The sequence below is a fragment of the Schistocerca americana genome, chromosome 7 (assembly GCF_021461395.2).
Source record: "Schistocerca americana isolate TAMUIC-IGC-003095 chromosome 7, iqSchAmer2.1, whole genome shotgun sequence".
NCBI classification, from domain to species: Eukaryota; Metazoa; Arthropoda; class Insecta; order Orthoptera; family Acrididae; genus Schistocerca; species Schistocerca americana.
Window position 1 is genome coordinate 255,753,397 of NC_060125.1, and position 19,501 is coordinate 255,772,897.

A 19,501-nucleotide genomic window follows, 5' to 3' on the forward strand; every position below is an offset into this window, starting at 1 on the left:
CGACCTGCCCGGTGGGAGGCCCTAGCCATACGGTTAAATAAAATAAAAATCTCCCAAAGCGATTCTTCTCAGAAAGGGTAGAAAATCGGATGCAGACAGTAAGTGATATGTGTTGTACCAAGTTTGGCTAAAATCGGTCCGGTGATTTCGGAGGAGATGTGCAACATATATACTTTTTTATAATATGTATGGATGTCTTTCTTTCGTGGTCCGATTTTGATTAAGTATAGCCTGTACGGTACCCAAAGCTATACTCAAAGTACTGTTTTAGAGGTTAGCGTGTTAAAACAGACAGATAGACAGGCAAGAAAGTTTTAGTAAAACTTTAAATTAGGGTATCTCTTTTTCCGCGATCTTATACAGTGCCCCAAACTATTCTCAAGTTACCTGCGAAAACAACATGAAAATGCGTCTAGTAATTTTGGACTGCAGCACCATTCCCCCTTTCAATTTACGAACAAACGAAAGGATGGGTGACATAGTGTTTAGTGTATCTGGGATTGTAAAACAGTTAAGATCCTTAGACGCCAGAAAGGCATCTGGCCCAGACGGTATCCCCGTAAGATTCTATGTTGACTATGCTACAAATATAGCACCATTCTTATCCGTCATCTATCAGAGATCATTGGAACGGCGGAAAGTTCCACGGGACTGGAAGGAGGCCCAGGTCATAACAATCTACAAAAAGGGTAGAAAATCGGATGCACCTAATTACCGGCCAATTTCACTGACATCGATCTGTTGTAAAATCGTGGAACATATTTTGTGTTCAGATATAATGACCTTTCTAGATTGTGAGAAGCTCATCTGCAGAAACCAGCACGGTTTTAGGAAACAGCGGTCATGCCAGACACAGCTGGCCTTCTTTGTGCATGATAATACAATAGGCTCTAGATACCGGCTCCCAGGTTGATGCCATATTTCTCGACTATCGAAAGGCTTTCGACTCAGTTCCGCATTGTCGCTTGCTACAAAAAGTGCGCGCTTACGGTCTGTCCAATGGCGTAAACGGTTGGATAGAAAGTTTTCTAACAGACAGGGAGCAGTATGTCTCCCTGTACGGGGTAACTTCAACAGAAACAAGAGTAACTTCAGGTGTGCCCGAGGGCAGCGTAATAGGTGCTCTGCTTTTTACGCTTTACATAAACGATCTGGTTGATGGTATTGACAGCGGCCTAAGACTGTTTGCCGATGATGCTGTAGTCTACAGGAAAGTAGTATCACATGAAAGTTGTGAACAAATCAATGAGGATTTGCAGAAAATAAATGCGTGGTGTAATGACTGGCAGTTATCTCTCAATATTAGTGAGTGTAACCTACTGCGTATAACAAGGCGAAAATCCCCATTAATGTACCATATGAGTACAAAATAAATGATCAGTCTTTGAAAGCGGCAATATCAGTCAAGTATCTGAGTGTGACTATTCGAAATGATCTAAAATGGAATGATCAGATTACACAAGTAACAGGAAAGGCGAACTCTAGATTGCGGTTTATGGGTAGAAGCCTGAAGCGATGGAGTCCTTCAACAAAGGAAATAGCTTACAATACGTTAGTTCGTCCAGTCTTGGAGTATTGTTCGTCTGTATGGGACCCTTACCAGTTGGGCCTGATTCAAGAGATTGAGAAGGTCCAAAGAAGAGCGGCAAGATTCGTGACTGGTACATTTAGCCATCGCGAGAGCGTTACAAATCCCATAGAAAGTTTGAAGTGGGACACACTTGCAGGTAGACGACGCGCTAAACAGAAGGGGCTGCTCACTAAATTCCGAAATCCAATCTTCACCGAGGATGCAGAGCATATATTATTACCGCCAACTTTCAAATCACGTAGTGATCATCATTCAAAGATAAGGGAAATAAGAGCTTGTACTGAGGCGTTCAGACAGTCGTTTTTCCCTTGCGCGATCCGCGAGCGGAACAGAGGGAGGGAAATATGACTGTGGCGCGAATTGTGCCCTCCAGCACACACCGCTTGGTGGCTAGCGGAGTATATATGTAGATGTATATGTAGATATTAGCGTGTTCAAAGCCGAACAGACAGTCACGATGGTTTTACAGCTTTATTTTTGGTATGGATTCTTCCAATACTGAAAGATCTGAGTATCTAATGGAGCTGAGGCGAGTGAAACTCTTTGGCCTTTGGGCAAAGTGAATACGTTTGTAACAGTTTGATCTCTCCTTTTATGTGGTGGGCGCCCTCTCACCGATGTCTTCGGAGACGGCGGTCTCCGTGTCCTCCTCGGCAGCCCTGGCAGAGGCCGTGTGCTGCGCCGCCGCCTCCACGAAGCTCTCGGCGTGCACCTCCACGTTCTGCACTCCCAGCGCCCGCAGGTACGCCTCGTACTCCTCCTTCCTGAAACACCGTCACTTCCTTAGCTAGGTTGTCCAGGTTTATTTTTGGTATGGAATCTTCCAATACGGAATGATCTGAATACCTAATGGAGCTGAGTTTGGGTGTACAGCCGTCAGTTACGCTGTGGCAGTAGTGCTCACTGTAATCGAAGTCCAGATATTTTATTCCCAAATCATTCAGCTGAAGTAACTGGGGTCGCATTCCTGGATCTCAGTGCCGCATATGACACAGTTAACCATAAGTTGCTTACCCAGAAAGTGTATAATGTCATTAAGGACCACACTCTTTCTATGTTCGTGCAAAGCATGCTACAGAACAGACGCTACTATGTAACCTTACAGCCGGCCGGAGTGGCCGTGCGGTTCTAGGCGCTACAGTCTGGAGCCGAGCGACCGCTACGGTCGCAGGTTCGAATCCTGCCTCGGGCATGGATGTGTGTGATGTCCTTAGGTTAGTTAGGTTTAATTAGTTCTAAGTTCTAGGCGACTGATGACCTCAGAACTTAAGTCGCATAGTGCTCAGAGCCATTTGAACCATTTTTTTGCAATCTTACAATCTAAAAAAAGCCGATGGAGGACACAGAAAAATGGACTTGCACAGGGTAGTGTCTCCAAAATTATTTAACATCTATACGAATGACCTTCCCATCAGCCACCAGACACGAATGTTCATTTATGCCGATGATGCAGCAGTGGCCACACAGGATAAAACTTTTGAAGAAGTGGAGGAGAATCTCACAGGAGCCTTAACAGAACCTGCTATCTACTACGAAGGCAATAATCTCAAACCAAACCCTAGTAAATCTCAAGCATCCGCCTTCCATCTTAGGAACAAACAAGCCAAACGGAAACTCTGAGTCATGTGGCAAGGGGAAGAGTTGAAGCATACAAACACCCCAAAATGCCTGGAAGTAACATTGGATAGAGCGCTTACTTTCAATTAGCACTGTCACAACACTAAAAAAAAAGGTCTGTGCCAGGAACAGTATACTGCGGAAGCTAACAGGTTCATCGTCGGGAGCTCAACCACACGTTTTGCGCACCACGGATCTGGCGCTGAGTATCTCAGCCAGTTTGGAGGAACTCTGCTCACACTAAGCAAGTTGACGTCGCCGTAAACGAAACTGTACGTATTGCCACAGGATGCCTCAAACCAACTCCTAACGACAAAATTTATCCCATCATAGGCATAGCACCACCCACTATCCGCAGAGAAGTAGCCGCCGAGATCGAAAGATCAAAACAAAAGAAGGATCCTCGACACCCGATGCATATGCGCCGAAAACAACGTGTCTGGCTGAAATCCCGCAGGAGTTTCATTGAAACTACTGAAGAGCTCGCCACCAAGCCCGTCGCAAGGCGGCTTTCTCTCTGGGAAGAAATGGTGCCACACTCCACAATGGAACTACTCGAGGAGGGATCTGCAGGATTTCAACTACCTTTTACAACTTGGAGGTCATTAAACCGGCTGCGCACTGGAGTAACTGGGTGCAAATCAAACCTATTTAAATGGGGCTACAGTGATATCGATAGGTGTGAATGCGGAGCAATACAGGACTTGGACCACCTATTGATTTGCACAGATATGTCTATAACATGCACTAAAGACGATATTTTGAAAGTCAATGACAAAGCAACCTCCGTTGCTAATTACTGGGGAGGGAAGATATAATTGGTGCATACGGATACGGAAGAAGAAGAAGAAATCATTCAGCTTAAGAGTCGCCTCCGGAAGTTATAGTATGAGAGCCCACGACAAAAACCGTGTCTCATCGTTTTACGGCTAAAACCGTACAAAATCGTTAGACAGTACAACCGAAAAACAACTTAAGTTATGAATTTCACTTTTATTTACTTAGTGACTGGTTTCAGGTCGATACCTATTTTCAAATTATCCCGACAGTCAAAATGATATCGTCCAAAATATAAGAGCCATGTCAATGTAACAAACACATATGTAAAACAAAGTGCAAATGAACAGTACAGACCATACTGACTGCACCTCCAGAGTTATCTGTATGCTCTACACTCTGTATGCTCTGGAGTGTTCATTTATTAGCGCTTTGTTATACGTATATGTTTGTTATCTTACATGGTTCTTATATTTTGCGAAATACCATTTTGATTATCTGGATGATTTTTAAAATGGATCCCGACCCGAAACCAGTCACCAAGTAAATAAAAGTAAATTCGCAAATTCAGCTGTTTTTCAATTGTATTGATTAACTCAAGTTGCTGCCCTGCAATCGTAAAATCATCAGACCAGTTGATCCTGAATCCGACTATGTGGTCAGTAATGGTCAAAAATATCACAGTTCTGCGGGGGTCCATTTCTCTTACGTCAGAAAAAAAAATCACAATACGTCTGATATTAAAAATGTAGACAGATTCTGTCGTTTTACTACGGAAATGTTTGTTTTCAGCCATTTTCGAAGTCGCCTATACTTCTAAAAACGAAAATAACGTTCCAGCGCCCTCTATGTTGAGAGCTACTATCTACTTGTGAAGTTCTTGTCCCTCGACTCATATCTCACGATCGCAACAAGTTAGATCCCCGGATTTCGCAGACGAATTGAAAAATATAAAATTTAAAATAGCTCTGTCGAATCTTTATTTAATATTGGGTCACAACAGGTCATGGCACAAATTATCGCGAACAACACCATCTATAATCGCGACAAGTGCTACGAATACTGGGTTGAATATGTTACTCAAAGAATTAATGAAGATCTTGTCAGCAACACGAGGAAGCAAACACTAAGATTGTTATTTGTCAAATTACTTAACGAGGTCGAGTATCTACTCAATATTCACATCTGATATTTTAATTATTAAACTTGGGAATATGGAATTCGTAAAAAGTTTCTTAAAGATTCGGACTGATGCTGGCATTTGTAATTCCCGCCGTTACATTGATGTTTCGCGTCTGTGTGAAACAATCGCACTGCTCTAGCAAAATCTTTACCTGCTTTTCATGCTACGGCTGGCTGCGATTGCAGTCCTGCATTCTCTCGCAAGAGGGAAGAAGCTTTACATATTTGGCAGATATACTTCTGACAATGGAAAAGTGCTAAACGTCTTAGAAGAATTCACGTGTAGATTGAACGACGAAAAAAATTATTGATGTCAATTCGGTTGGATTAAACATTTTTACGCAAGAATATAAAATGAATAGTGAACATTCTTCTGCAGCTCTAAATCTGGATTTACCTATCGCCGTGTAAAACACAATTGAAATAGCGTTTAGTGAAAATAACATATATATCGTAAATGTGGAGCAACGCTCACACGAAAAATCTTACAGATGCAAAACCCAAAGCTTTCGAATTTTCGTTATTATCAGGTAGGCAGTTACGAGAAATAAGCGACATTATGTTAGAGGAAGATCGACATCCACAAAAGGTATAGCTGACATGAATTTTACTATAAGATTTTTATAAAGAAATGAGTAATTTTGACAAACTATATATGTTTTTCAGAAGAAGGCATAGAAGATACTAGTAATGACCTAGAGAGCGATTTTGGTGATGCTTATAATGTTGATGAGTCCGAGAATGATTAAAGGCGTTCAATTTTTTGTCTTTGAATAAACTGTATATTCAGAACTTTATCCCAATTAATTTTTTGCAATTTGTTTAAAAAGTTCTTTATTATTCGTATCAGAATTTGAGGGCTGCAGCTTATTCATTGGTTTACAACATTATCTTTCATACATCTTAATCTGGTAATGATTTTTGAGTGTCGAAAAGTTATCTAATTAGTACGGTGTCTCACTAAATTTGTATCAGACCAATTTTTTCTGCATATGGACAACTTATCACATCCACCAGTTTTCTAACGTAATGCTTTCCTACCGATCGGTAATTTTTTTAATGTCTTCGCCTCAAAATGGAAGGTGCTCATATTTTCTTCTGAAAAATTATATTTGCCCATTAATCGACGAAAATTAACTAGTGGAACAGATTTTCAGACGGTTTGCTAAGATTTTGCTTTTGTTTTCTTTTTTTATTTTACCAAATGATTTCTCACGTTTGTGCTATGCTACAGGGGTCTGAGAAACGTGTTTTTGATGTCTTAAAGCTATTATTTAACTATATTCCAAAAATCGAACGTATACGTATGATATCGCTTGATAAAATTTCTTGACATTTTTGAAAATGCCATCAGATCAAATGTGACGCGAAAAAATTCTGAAATTAGTATTTTTTGGTTTAAGGTAATCGAATCTAACGATCTGATATGGTTTTGACCGTACCATTATAAGTCACAAATTTTGGTCGTGATGAGCATCTGTGTGTAATCTGGATAGTTACGAATGATATATTGGTCCTGAAGACAATCTGCAGCTGATCTGAACCATTTTTCTTTCAAGGTTCGGCTGTACTCTTCAAATCCTTCCATTATGTTTTCTGGCTTCTCTGAAAGTATTTTATTTATCAAAGCACTCAAATGGTCATACAGACTAACGCCCGATTTTGAGAGCTGATTCTGAAGGAACATTTTAGCATTCAAGACTGCTGGGGCTAGAGCCGCAGGTGAGCTTATGTCCACAGGCCTCTTTTTCTTGTGCAACGAGCTTTAACTGCAATGTCACCAGCCTCCAGCAACGCTGCTGCTTTTCTATTAACCGTTAATCCAACATCCAGCTCTGATATGTACGCGTTGTATTTTGACGCCTCCTGCAACCAGCATTGGCTCGACGGGCATTCGAATTCTACGGCCGTCGAATTTATTTCTCAGCATAGGAAGCAGATAGAAACACGCGATTTCTCACGCGGGCATTCTTTGTATATGCGAGCAACAGATGGGTCCACTGTAACACAGGGCACTAGCGGCTGCGCCGAGAGTGAGGAGCGATTTTGAGGCTAGAAATGGTGACGTACTAAGCACAAGAACAGCGCAGCACCATACGTTTCCTCCACTTGCGACCCATTGAACTCCATCAACAGTTAAGTGAGAATTGTAATGGACGTACGTCCGTGGGTGCGGCAGTTCAAAGAAAGCCGAAGGTCGTGTGGCAATGAACCAAAACGATTTAGGCCTCGCACCAGCCGGTAAGACAACATGGTCATCACGTCAGGAGAGACTTGATTTGGAGGAGCACCGATAAAGTGTGAAAGATAAAGCGTCCATAGTTGGCATTACCGTGGTAACTGTGTACACAGTCCTGCATGAAAATATGGAAGAGGCTCTCGTGTCGGTTTTCACGATGCTTGAATTAAAATCGATTCCAAGTTTCTCTCTTCGTTCATGCAGAAAACATGCTCTTGTCAAATTGTATAAACGTTCTTATTCTCTGATTATTTGAGTGGGCTGCCTATAATGACATACCATGAAACAAACAATACTTCCAACTTTTATTGTTCCCTCTAAATCCTGGAGTGTCGCGCACGCTTTCATTTTCTGTATCCGACAACCGTCTCCCGTTCGCATCCTGTACCCGTATTTCCCCAAAAGCCTTCGCCTCTTCTGCATCTTCCATAATCATGAGACGGAACATCCCGTAGTCCACCCTCCCAAACCTTGAAAACCCTTACCTGCTGGTGTGCCTGTGACAGGACGTCCTACATTACCTTCAACTCCAAACTCTCTCTGTCTTCCCGCGTGTAATTTGGATCGATAACCTTTCTACCTATGCCTTCAGATGTGGAGACTCGGACCCACTCTCACCTTGCTGAAAAGATTCCACTCATCTCCTCAAACCCACATCAAATCAGTTCTTTTACACATGGATATTTCACATCCTTATTCAGATTATATCCTCCCAATACTTACCACAGCAGGTTGAGATAAGTATCCGCCATCACATCATCCTCATAATAAAGAAAATATAAATGGCATCACTATAATATTGGCATAAACATACTCTCATATTTTTCTTCCTAAATGTTTTCTATGGAACCTACCTGTTTCCAGTCAATATTTTCTGCGGCTCAGTCTCGTTAGAAGGAAAAGAAAAAAAATTTGTAAGGAAATATATGGGATATACGTTGTAGTCTTCTTCACCAACCTGCCACGGTCCTTTCCTCCTCGCCCTTCTCTTTGTCCATTTTCTCCTTCCCCCCCCCCCCCCTCTCTCCATTTGCTACTGCCCCCTCTCTCTTCCACTCTTTCTATCCATCACCTCCTACCCCCTTTTTATGTCCATCTTCGCCTCCTCCCTCACTCTCCACCTCCTCCTCCGACCTCTCTGTGTTCATCTTCTGCTTTCTGTGTCCATTTCCTCCCACTCTTCTATCCGTCTCCTTTTCCCTCCTCTCTCTGGCCTTGAGTCTTGTTATTGTTGTTGCAATTTCAGATTCTGTAGTAGTATTTTAATCATAAGTGATAAACCATAAACACAAATTCCCTGTTTGCCTACAACATAAAGGTATTATATATTCATTTATTTGTTTATTGTATATATTAAAATATATAGCTTGTACGTGTCCAAATGCTTATTACAGTAGCGTGTAAAAATTTGAAATAAATCTGTCGAGTACTTTCTAAGGTTTTTTGGTAATAATGTCTCCCGTTTATATATTACAGGGTGAACAGAAAGTATGAGAAGCTTGTAATGGTGTTGCAGGTTAGACTGTGCTGAGAAATAATTGTTCAGAAAAAAGTTCGATACGTTATGCCGTTTCCGAGTTAATTAGCATTTACGTTAGCCGGTCAGGCAGTTGCGTGCGCAAATTCAAGTGGACTGCCAGATGGAATTAATGACAGTTGTTCTCACAGCGTAAATGACATCGGACGACACTACTCAGGCTTTGGCTCAGGTTCGATCGTTATTACTGCCCCATGTCCAATTTTTATATCGCCCACTTCTTCGGTTTTAGGAAACCAAGTGAAGCACACGCTTGACGATACCATCTCTGGTGGGCAACTTGAATTTGCGCGCACAACGGCCTGGCTAACTAACTTCAATGCTAATTAACTCGGAAACGGCGCAAATCACCGAAGTTTTTCTTAACAATTGTTTCTCAACACGACCTAGCCTGCGACACCGTTACAAGTTCTTGAGACTGTTCCTGACCACCCTGTATTTTGATTTATTGCATACGCTGATCAGCCAGAACATTATGACCACCTACCTTATAGCCGGTATGTCCACGTTTCGCACGGATAAAAGTGGGGATGCCTTGTGGTATGGAAGCAATAAAGCCTTGCTAGGTAGCTGGAGGGAGCTGGCAACACATCTACACACACAAGTCACCTAACTCCGTAAATTTCTGGGAGGGCGTCGATCAACTCTGACGCCACGTTCAATCACATCTCAGATTTGTTCGATATGGTTCAGGTCTGACGAGTTAGGGGGCCAGCACATCAATTGGAAGTCTCTACAGTGTTACTCAAACAACTGCATCACACTCCTGGCCTTGTGACATGGCGCGTTATCTGGTTGAAAAATGCCACTGCCGATCGTCATGAAGGGGTGTACGTGGTCTGCAACCAGTGTACCATACTCCTCGGCCCTCATGGCACCTTGCACGATCTCCACTGGACTGGACCCATGGATTGTCACGTGCCCATTTCAGTCGTAGATGCCGATGTAGTGGTATTAACATTGTCACTAGCATGGGTCGTCGTCTGTGGAGGCCCATTGTTAGGAGTGTTGGGTGCACTCTGTCTTCAAATGGTTCAAACGGCTCTGAGCTCTATGGGACTTAACTTCTGAGGTCATCAGTCCCCTAGAACTCAGAACTACTTAAACCTAACTAACCTAAGGGCATCACACACATCCATGCCCGAGGCAGGATTCGAACCTGCGGCCGTAGCGGTCGCGTGGTTCCAGACTGTAGCGCCTAGAACCGCTCGGCCACCCCGGCCGGCGCACTGTGTGTTCAGACACTCGTACTCTGCCCAGCATTAAAGTCTGATGTTAGTTCCGCCACAGTTTGCCGCCTGTCCTGTTTTACCGGCCCGTCCAGTCTACGACGTCTGGACGTGTTTTCACCTTTTTCGCCACGTGTTGAAGCCACTCACTACAGCACTCTCCGAACCCTCGGTAAGTTCAGCAGTTTCCGAAATGCTCATGTCATGCCTCCGTGCCATCATAATCTGTAACCGCGCTTCCCATTCTACACATGGACAGCACGCTCACTATTATTACATGCACCGTGCTTGGATCTGACTAGAAGTAATTCCCCGCCAGGTGGCGCTTCTATAGCCTGGATGAGTTTATATCGAAGCAGGTCGATGCTCATAATGTGCTGGCTGATCAGTGTATATTTAAAATATGTAGCCTATGTCTATCCAAATGTTCATTAGAGTATTGTGTAAAAATCTGAAGTAAATCGGTAGAGAATCTTTCGAGATTATTGGTAATAAGGATTTACCTTTATACATATTATTTGCACTGAAGCGCCAAAGAAACTGGTATAGACATGCGTATTCAAATACAGAGATACGTAAACAGGCAGAATACAGTGCTGCGGTCGGCAACGCCTATATGACAACAAGTGTCTGGCGCAGTTCTTAGATCGTTTACTGCTGCTACAATGGTAGGTCATCAAAACTTAGTGAGTTTGAACCTGGTGTTATAGTCGGCGCACGAGCGATGGGACGCAGCATCTCAGACGTAGTGATGAAGTGGGTATTTTCCCGTACGACCATTTCACGAGCGTACCGTGAATATCAGGAATCCGGTAAAACATCAAATCTCTGACATCGCTGCGGTCGGAAAAAGATCCTGCAAGAACTGGACCAACGACAATTGAAGAGAATTATTCACGTGATAGAAGTGCAATCCTTCCGCAAATTGCTGCAGATTACAATGCTTGACCATTAACAAGTGTCTGCGTGCGAACCATTCAATGAAACACCATCGATATGGGCTTTCAGAGCCGAAGGCCGACTCATGTACAATTGATGACTGCACGACACAAAACTTTACGCCTCCCCTGGGCCCGTCAACACCGACATTAGACTGTTGACGACAGTAACGTGTTGCCTGGTCGGAGAGTCTCGTTTCAAATTGTATTGAGCGGATGGACTTATACGGGTATGGAGACAATCTCATGAATCCGTGGACCCTGCATGTCAGCAGCGGGTGCAGTTGGAATTATATGGGACTCTGATACGTCTAGATACGACTCTGACAGGTGATACGTACGTAAGCATGCTGTCTGTTACCCTGCGTCCATTCATGTCCATTGTGCATTGAGAGGACTTGGGCTATTCCAGCAGGGCGATGCGACACCCCACACGTCCGGAATTACTACAGAGTGGCTCCAGGAACACTCTTCTGAGTTTATAAACTTCCGATGGCCACCAAACATATTGAGCGTTCCGGGATACCTTGCAACGTGCTGTTCATAAGAGATCTCCACCCCCCGTACTCTTACTGATTTACGGACAGCCCTGCAGGATTCATGGTGTCAGTTCCCACCAGCACTACTTCAGACGTTAGTCGAGTCCATATCACGCAGCCTTGCGGCACGTTTGCGTGCTCGGGGCCCTATGCGATATTAGGCAGTTGTACCAGTTTCTTTGGCTCTTCGGTGTATACAGGGTGGTCCACTGATAGTGACTGGGCCAAATATCTCACGAAATAAGCATCAAACGAAAACACTATAAAGAACGAAACTCGTGTAGCTTGAAGGGGAAAACCAGATGGAGCTATGGTTGGCCCGCTACATGGCGCTGCCATAGGTCAAACGGATATCAACTGCGTTTTTTTAAAAATAGGAACTCCCATTTTTATCACATATTCGTTTAGTACGTAAAGAAATATGTATGTTTCAGTTGGACCACTTTTTTTGCTTTGTGGTAGATGGCGCTGTAATAGTCACAAACGTATAAGTACCTGGTATCACGTAACATTCTGCCAGTGCGGACGGTATTAGCTTCGTGATATATTACCCATGTTAAAATGGACCGTTTACCAATTGCGGAAAAGGTCGATATCGTGTTGACATATAGCTATTGTGATCAAAATGCCCAACGGACGTGTGCTATGTATGCTGCTCGGTATCCTGGACGACACCATCCAAGTGTCCGGACCGTTCGCCGGATAGTTACGTTATTTAAGGAAACAGGAAGTGTTCAGCCACATGTGAAACGTCAATCACGACCTGCAACAAATGATGGTGCCCAAGTGGGTATTTTAGCTGCTGTCGCTGCTAATCCGCACATCAGTAGCGGACAAATTGTGCGAGAATCGGGAATCTCAAAAACGTATATCGATTGCACCCGTACCATATTTCTATGCACCAGGAATTGCATGGCGACGACTTTAAACGTCGTGTACAGTTCCGCCACTGTGCACATGAGAAATTACGGGACGATGACAGATTTTTGGCACGCGTTCTATTTAGCGACGAAACGTCATTCGCCAAAAGCGGTAACGTAAACTGGTATAATATGCACTATTGGGAAACGGAAAATCCACAATGGCTGCGACAAATCGAACATCAGCGTTAATGTATGGTGCGGCATTATAGGAGGAAGGATAACTGGCCTCCATTTTATCGATGGCAATCTAAATGGTGCAATGCATGCTGATTTCGTGCGTAATGTTCTACCGATGTTACTACAGGATTTTTCACTGCATGACAGAATTGCGATGTACTTCCAACATGATGGATGTCCGGCACATAGCTCACGTGCGGTTGAAGCGGTATTGAATAGCATATTTCATGACAGGTGGACTGGTCGTCGAAGCACCATACCACGGCCCGCACGTTCACCGGATCTGACGTCCCCGGATTTCTTTCTGTGGGGAAAGTTGAAGGATATTTGCTATCGTGATCCACCGACAACGCCTGACAACATGCGTCAGTGCATTGTCAATACATGTGCGAACATTACAGAAGGCGAACTACTCGCTGTTGAAAGGAATATTGTTACACGTATTGCCAAGTGCATTGAGGTTGACGGACATCATTTAGAGCATTTATTGCATTAATGTGGTATTTACAGGTAATCATGCTGTAACAGCATGCGTTCTCAGAAATGATAAGTTCACAAAGGTACATACACTCCTGGAAATGGAAAAAAGAACACATTGACACCGGTGTGTCAGACCCACCATACTTGCTCCGGACACTGCGTGAGGGCTGTACAAGCAATGATCACACGCACGGCACAGCGGACACACCAGGAACCGCGGTGTTGGCCGTCGAATGGTGCTAGCTGCGCAGCATTTGTGCACCGCCGCCGTCAGTGTCAGCCAGTTTGCCGTGGCATACGGAGCTCCATCGCAGTCTTTAACACTGGTAGCATGCCGCGGCAGCGTGGACGTGAACCGTATGTGCAGTTGACGGACTTTGAGCGAGGGCGTATAGTGGGCATGCGGGAGGCCGGGTGGACGTACCGCGGAATTGCTCAACACGTGGGTCGTGAGGTCTCCACAGTACATCGATGTGGTTGCCAGTGGTCGGCGGAAGGTGCACGTGCCCGTCGACCTGGGACCGGACCGCAGCGACGCACGGATGCACGCCAAGACCGTAGGATCCTACGCAGTGCCGTAGGGGACCGCACCGCCACTTCCCAGCAAATTAGGGACACTGTTGCTCCTGGGGTATCGGCGAGGACCATTCGCAACCGTCTCCATGAAGCTGGGCTACGGTCCCGCACACCGTTAGGCCGTCTTCCGCTCACGCCCCAACATCGTGCAGCCCGCCTCCAGTGGTGTCGCGACAGGCGTGAATGGAGGGACGGATGGAGACGTGTCGTCTTCAGCGATGAGAGTCGCTTCTGCCTTGGTGCCAATGATTGTCGTATGCGTGTTTGGCGCCGTGCAGGTGAGCGCCACAATCAGGACTGCATACGACCGAGGCACACAGGGCCAACACCCGGCATCATGGTGTGGGGAGCGATCTCCTACACTGGCCGTACACCACTGGTGATCGTCGAGGGGACACTGAATAGTGCACGGTACATCCAAACCGTCATCGAACCCATCGTTCTACCATTTCTAGACCGGCAAGGAAACTTGCTGTTCCAACAGGACAATGCACGTCCGCATGTATCCAGAGCCACCCAACGTGCTCTAGAAGGTGTACGTCAACTACCCTGGCCAGCAAGATCTCCGGATCTGTCCCCCATTGAGCATGTTTGGGACTGGATGAAGCGTCGTCTCACACGGTCTGCACGTCCAGCACGCACGCTGGTCCAACTGAGGCGCCAGGTGGAAATGGCATGGCAAGCCGTTCCACAGGACTACATCCAGCATCTCTACGATCGTCTCCATGGGAGAATAGCAGCCTGCATTGCTGCGAAAGGTGGATATACACTGTACTAGTGCCGACATTGTGCATGCTCTGTTGCCTGTGTCTATGTGCCTGTGGTTCTGTCAGTGTGATCATGTGATGTATCTGACCCCAGGAATGTGTCAATAAAGTTTCCCCTTCCTGGGACAATGAATTCACGGTGTTCTTATTTCAATTTCCAGGAGTGTATATCACATTGGAACAACGGAAATAAAATGTTCATAGGTACTTACGTTCTGTATTTTAATTTAAAAAACCTACCTGTTACCAACTGTTTGTCTAAAATTGTGAGCCACATGTTTGTGACTATTACAGTGCCATCTACTACAAAGCGAAAAACGTGATCCAACTAAAACATTCATATTTCTTTACGTACTACACGAATATGTAATAAAAAAATGGGGGTTCCCATTTAAAAAAAACGCAGTTGATATCCGTTTGACCTATGGCAGCACCATCTAGCGGGCCAACCATAGCGCTATCTGGTTTCCCCCTTCAAGCTAGGCGAGTTTCGTTCTTTGTAGTTTTTTCGTTTGACGCTTATTTCTTGAGATATTTGGCCCGGTCACGATTAATGGTCCACCCTGTATAATACCTTTTTAAAAATAGTATACATAAACACGAGAATATTCAAAAGCGATGTTGTGTCAAAGTTACGAAGCAATCGGTGAAGAACTTTCGAAGATTTACGGTACTGTACAAATCAACGTTTACATGTTTTTTTGTACAGATTGTAATTGTTTCAGTGCAAAGGCTGCAGCGCGGCCAGCCCGCCCTCCGTGGAGTGGTGCTATAGCGGCAGACCTGTCTCCGGCGCCGAAGGCGAGCAGCTTGTGGACGCTGTCGTCGTCTGAGAGGAGGGCGGCCAGGTAGGCGGTGGTGCGCGCCGAGTTGATGTGCGTCTGCGCCACGCTGCCGCGCAGCTCCAGTTTCCGCAGCGTGCGCGCCATCGCGGACGGGCCCAGGCAGAACGTGCGGTCCTGCGCACACAACAGCAACAGTAGCAACACCTGCGGCCTTCCAAAAAGCGGAGGGCGCACTCTACCGCTGGGGCAGCATACACTACTGGCCATTAAAATTGCTATACCAAGAAGAAATGCAGATGATACACCGGTATTCATTGGACAAATATATTATACTAGAACTGACATGTGATTACATTTTCACGCAATTTGGCTGCATAGATCCTGAGAAATCAGTACCCAGAACAACCACCTCTGGCCGTAATAACGGCCTTGATGCACCTGGCCATTGAGTCAAACAGAGCTTGGATGGCGTGTACAGGGTCAGCTGCCCATGCAGCTTCAACACCATACCACAGTTCATCAAGAGTAGTGACTGGCGTATTGTAACGAGCCAGTTGCTCGGCCACCTTTGACCAGACGTTTTCAATTGGTGACAGTTCTGGAGAATGTGCTGGCCAGGGCAGCAGTCGAACATTTTCTGCATCCAGAAAGGCCCGTACAGGACCTGCAACAAGCAGTCGTGCATTATCCTGGTGGAATGTACGGTTTCGCAGGGATCGAATGAGGGGTAGAGCCACGGGTAGTAACACATCTGAAATGTAACGTCTAATGTTCAAAGTGCCGTCAATGCGAACAAGAGGTGATCGAGACGTGTAACCAATGGCACCCCATACCATCACGCCGGGTGACACGGCAGTATGGCGATGACGAATACACGCTTCCAATATGCGTACATCACGATGTCGCCAAACACGGATGCGACGATAATGATGCTGTAAACAGAATCTGGGTTCATCCGAAAAAATGGCGTTTTGCCATTCGTGCACCCAGGTTCGTCGTTGAGTACACCATCGCAGGCGCTCCTGTCTGTGATGCAGCGCCAAGGGTAACCGCAGCCATGGGTCTCCGAGCTGATAGTCCATGCTGCTGCAAACGTCGTCGAACTGTTCGTGCAGATGGTTGTTGTCTTGCAAACGCCCCCGTCTGTTGACTCAGGGATGGAGACGAGACTGCGGGATCCGTTACAGTCATGCGGATAAGATGCCTGTCATCTCGACTACTAGTGATACGAGGCCGTTGGGATCTAGTACGGCGTTCCGTATTACCTTCCTGAAGCCACCGATTCCATATTCTGCTAACAGTCATTGGATCTCGACCAACGCGAGCAGCAATGTCGCCATACGATAAACCGCAATCGCGATAGGCTACAATCCGACCTTTATCAAAGTGGGAAACGTGATGGTATGCATTTCTCCTCCTTACACGAGGCATCACAACAACGTTTCACCAGGCAATGCTGGTCAACTGCTGTTTGTGTATGAGAAATCGGTTGGAAACGTTCCTCATGTCAGCACGTTGTAGGTGTCGCCACCGGTGCCAACCTTGTGTGAATGCCCTGAAAAGCTAATCATTCGCATATCACAGCATCTTCTTCCTGTCGGTTAAATTTCGCGTCTGTAGCACGTCATCTTCGAGGTGTAGTAATTTTAATGGCCAGTAGTGTATTAGGACCACCTGTATACATCAGTGTCTGTCGCAATAGTGTTAGTCGTGAGAAAAAATTCTCTTTGCTGACGAGAGCAAAGGGCCGTGAAGCGGGGGCGGCGTAGATACTGTTAGCTTGTCGGCTCCTGAGGACTCGCCCGTGCCAATTGTCGGACTCCAGTATGGGCGTACCAGAACTTTTAAACACACTAGTGTGCAAAACTTAAAGATGAATGTAACATTCACACGCTGTATCACTGCAATGATTCATACTACCATGAAATCTGCCGGCCGCGGTGGCCGTGCGGTTCTGGCGCTGCAGTCCGGAACCGCGGGACTGCTACGGTCGCAGGTTCGAATCCTGCCTACGGCATGGGTGTGTGTGATGTCCTTAGGTTAGTTAGGTTTAAGTAGTTCTAAGTTCTAGGGGACTCATGACCTATGATGTTGACTCCCATAGCGCTCAGAGCCATTTTTTTCCATGAAATCTGGATTGTACAGAGAAAGGAATGCTACAGTATAGAAAGTCCTGAACTTAACAATACGAATATGTCATTTATTGTGAAAGTCAGCCCCACAACTAGGACTTAAATTTTGGCTTAAGTTTTACTCAAAAAATTAAAACAATTACGGAACGAGTACAAGAAATTTTTTTTTTTCAAAATTTTAAAATATAAAATACGTAACTACATTACAATGTCTTCAAAAAGTGGGGACAAGTACCCCCTGCCCCCTTAGTATTCTGAAGGTTAAAAACAGGAAGTTCAATAAAAGGGTATCCGTTTGCATCTATGGCCCGAGTTAAAATATATTGAACCTCTTGCGCCTGAAAAGTCTTCAGAATGAAGCCTGAAATTACCGAGTCTCAATAAAAATGACTTGAGTTTCCCTATAGCTCATCTCGCTATAGCTGCTACATCTCACCATGCTAACCTGCAGGTGGAAGCTGAAGTAGTGGCAAAATCAGTTATTGGTTTCGTAGCAACAATTTGCATATGCACCTGAATTCGAATCAGCCAGAGAAATGCCTAAGTCGCCAGCTCATCAAGTGCTCACTGTGGGACCTAGCTGCAGAGACACCTGGCTGTAGAGAGGGTTTGGTGAAAAGACACCTGGCAGATGAGACTTGGCTGAAGAGTGATTTTGTGCTGTCTGCTTTCTACAAGGAAGACTCGTGTCTCTACATTCTTCTTTTAACATGTAACTTGATGGGCTAAGCGATAGACACTCCAAGTGCCGACCAGTGGAAAGCTGTCTGAAAAGACCCTGGTCTCCTTCCCTCTCCCCAATGTCACGTGCGTAACTAGCAACAAGAGCTACCTAGCACCTGGAACTGACAAAACTATGTCTCACTGTCTTTCTGTCTCTGTTGGGTTGGATTGTTTTGGGGAAGGAGACCAGACAGCGAGGTCATCGGTCTCATCGGATTAGGGAAAGACGGGGAAGGAAGCCAGCCGTGCCCTTTCAAAGGAACCATCCTGGCATTTACCTGGAGCGATTTAGGGAAATCACTGAAAACCTAAATCAGGATGGCAGGACGCGGCATTGAATAGTTGTCCTCCCGAATGCGAGTCCACTGTGCTAGCCACTGCGCCACCTCGTTCGGTTTTCTGTCTCTGTCTGTGGCCAATGAGGATGGACCTCAGTGAGCACTGCCGTGTTTTTCTCCACACTTCGAATTGTTTATGTTACCATTAATGGCGGTTTTCAGATTGTGTTAAACATTTTGTCTAGCAGTGCCTGAGCTCGGTGGTCACGTTCCATAACTTCAAAGGTGTCCAAAACTGTGCTGTTCCTCATTGCACTCTCAGATGTTATCTACAGCGGTCTGTGTATTTCAAAGAAATCCGGCTTTCCAGCGTTCCATCCGCAAAAGCATTCTTCCAGGTCTCCGCCGAAGATGGCATACACCCCCCCCTCCCCCACCACACACAGCTCATTAAAACATATTCTGGGGTCATAGTGTCACCACATGACATACCACCTGTTCTGTTTCTTTTAGTATCTGGTACTGAGGGGCGGCTTTCTTAAAGCATGGGACACTCTGCGTAACGTTCGGTTTTTCCAGGTGTCAGAGCCCCTTCCGCGAATTTTCCTGCTCCCGGCCCAGAGTAAGATGCTTTCACAGAGCTTTTTATTTGTGTATTGTGTATTAAACTGGGGACCTAGAAACGACGGAGAGGCTTCATCCCGTCGTAGCCCTCTGTGGTTCACAACCCCACAATAGGCCACGGTAGTCCACCCACCCCACCGCCGCCCCACACCCAATCTAGGGTTATTGTGCGGTTCGGCCGTAATTATGGTGTACGCGTACGTGGAGACAGTGTTTCAGCAGCAATCGCCGACATAGGAGCTTTTTATTTAGACGAATATGTAATTAAGTATGAAAATGTAACCTACGCTAATTGAGTACTGTTAAGCAGTAGGAGTGAAGAAGAATTACATGACTTCCTGAATGTAATGAACAGTCTAATGAGTGGTTTCCATGTATATACGCAAC

General features: G+C 45.3%; 1 protein-coding gene across 1 annotated transcript in view; it reads right to left on the minus strand.

The window, feature by feature from the left end:
- The window catches only part of LOC124622861 (putative methyltransferase NSUN7), a 160,939-nt gene that overhangs the window by 74,700 nt on the left and 66,738 nt on the right, over positions 1 to 19,501 (minus strand). Inside the window, exons 6-7 of the mRNA XM_047148655.1 lie at positions 15,356 to 15,531; positions 2,207 to 2,355 (exon numbers count right to left, since the gene is read on the minus strand). Of these exons, the coding sequence (XP_047004611.1) occupies positions 2,207 to 2,355; positions 15,356 to 15,531 (325 nt within the window). The remainder of the gene's footprint in view (positions 1 to 2,206; positions 2,356 to 15,355; positions 15,532 to 19,501) is intronic.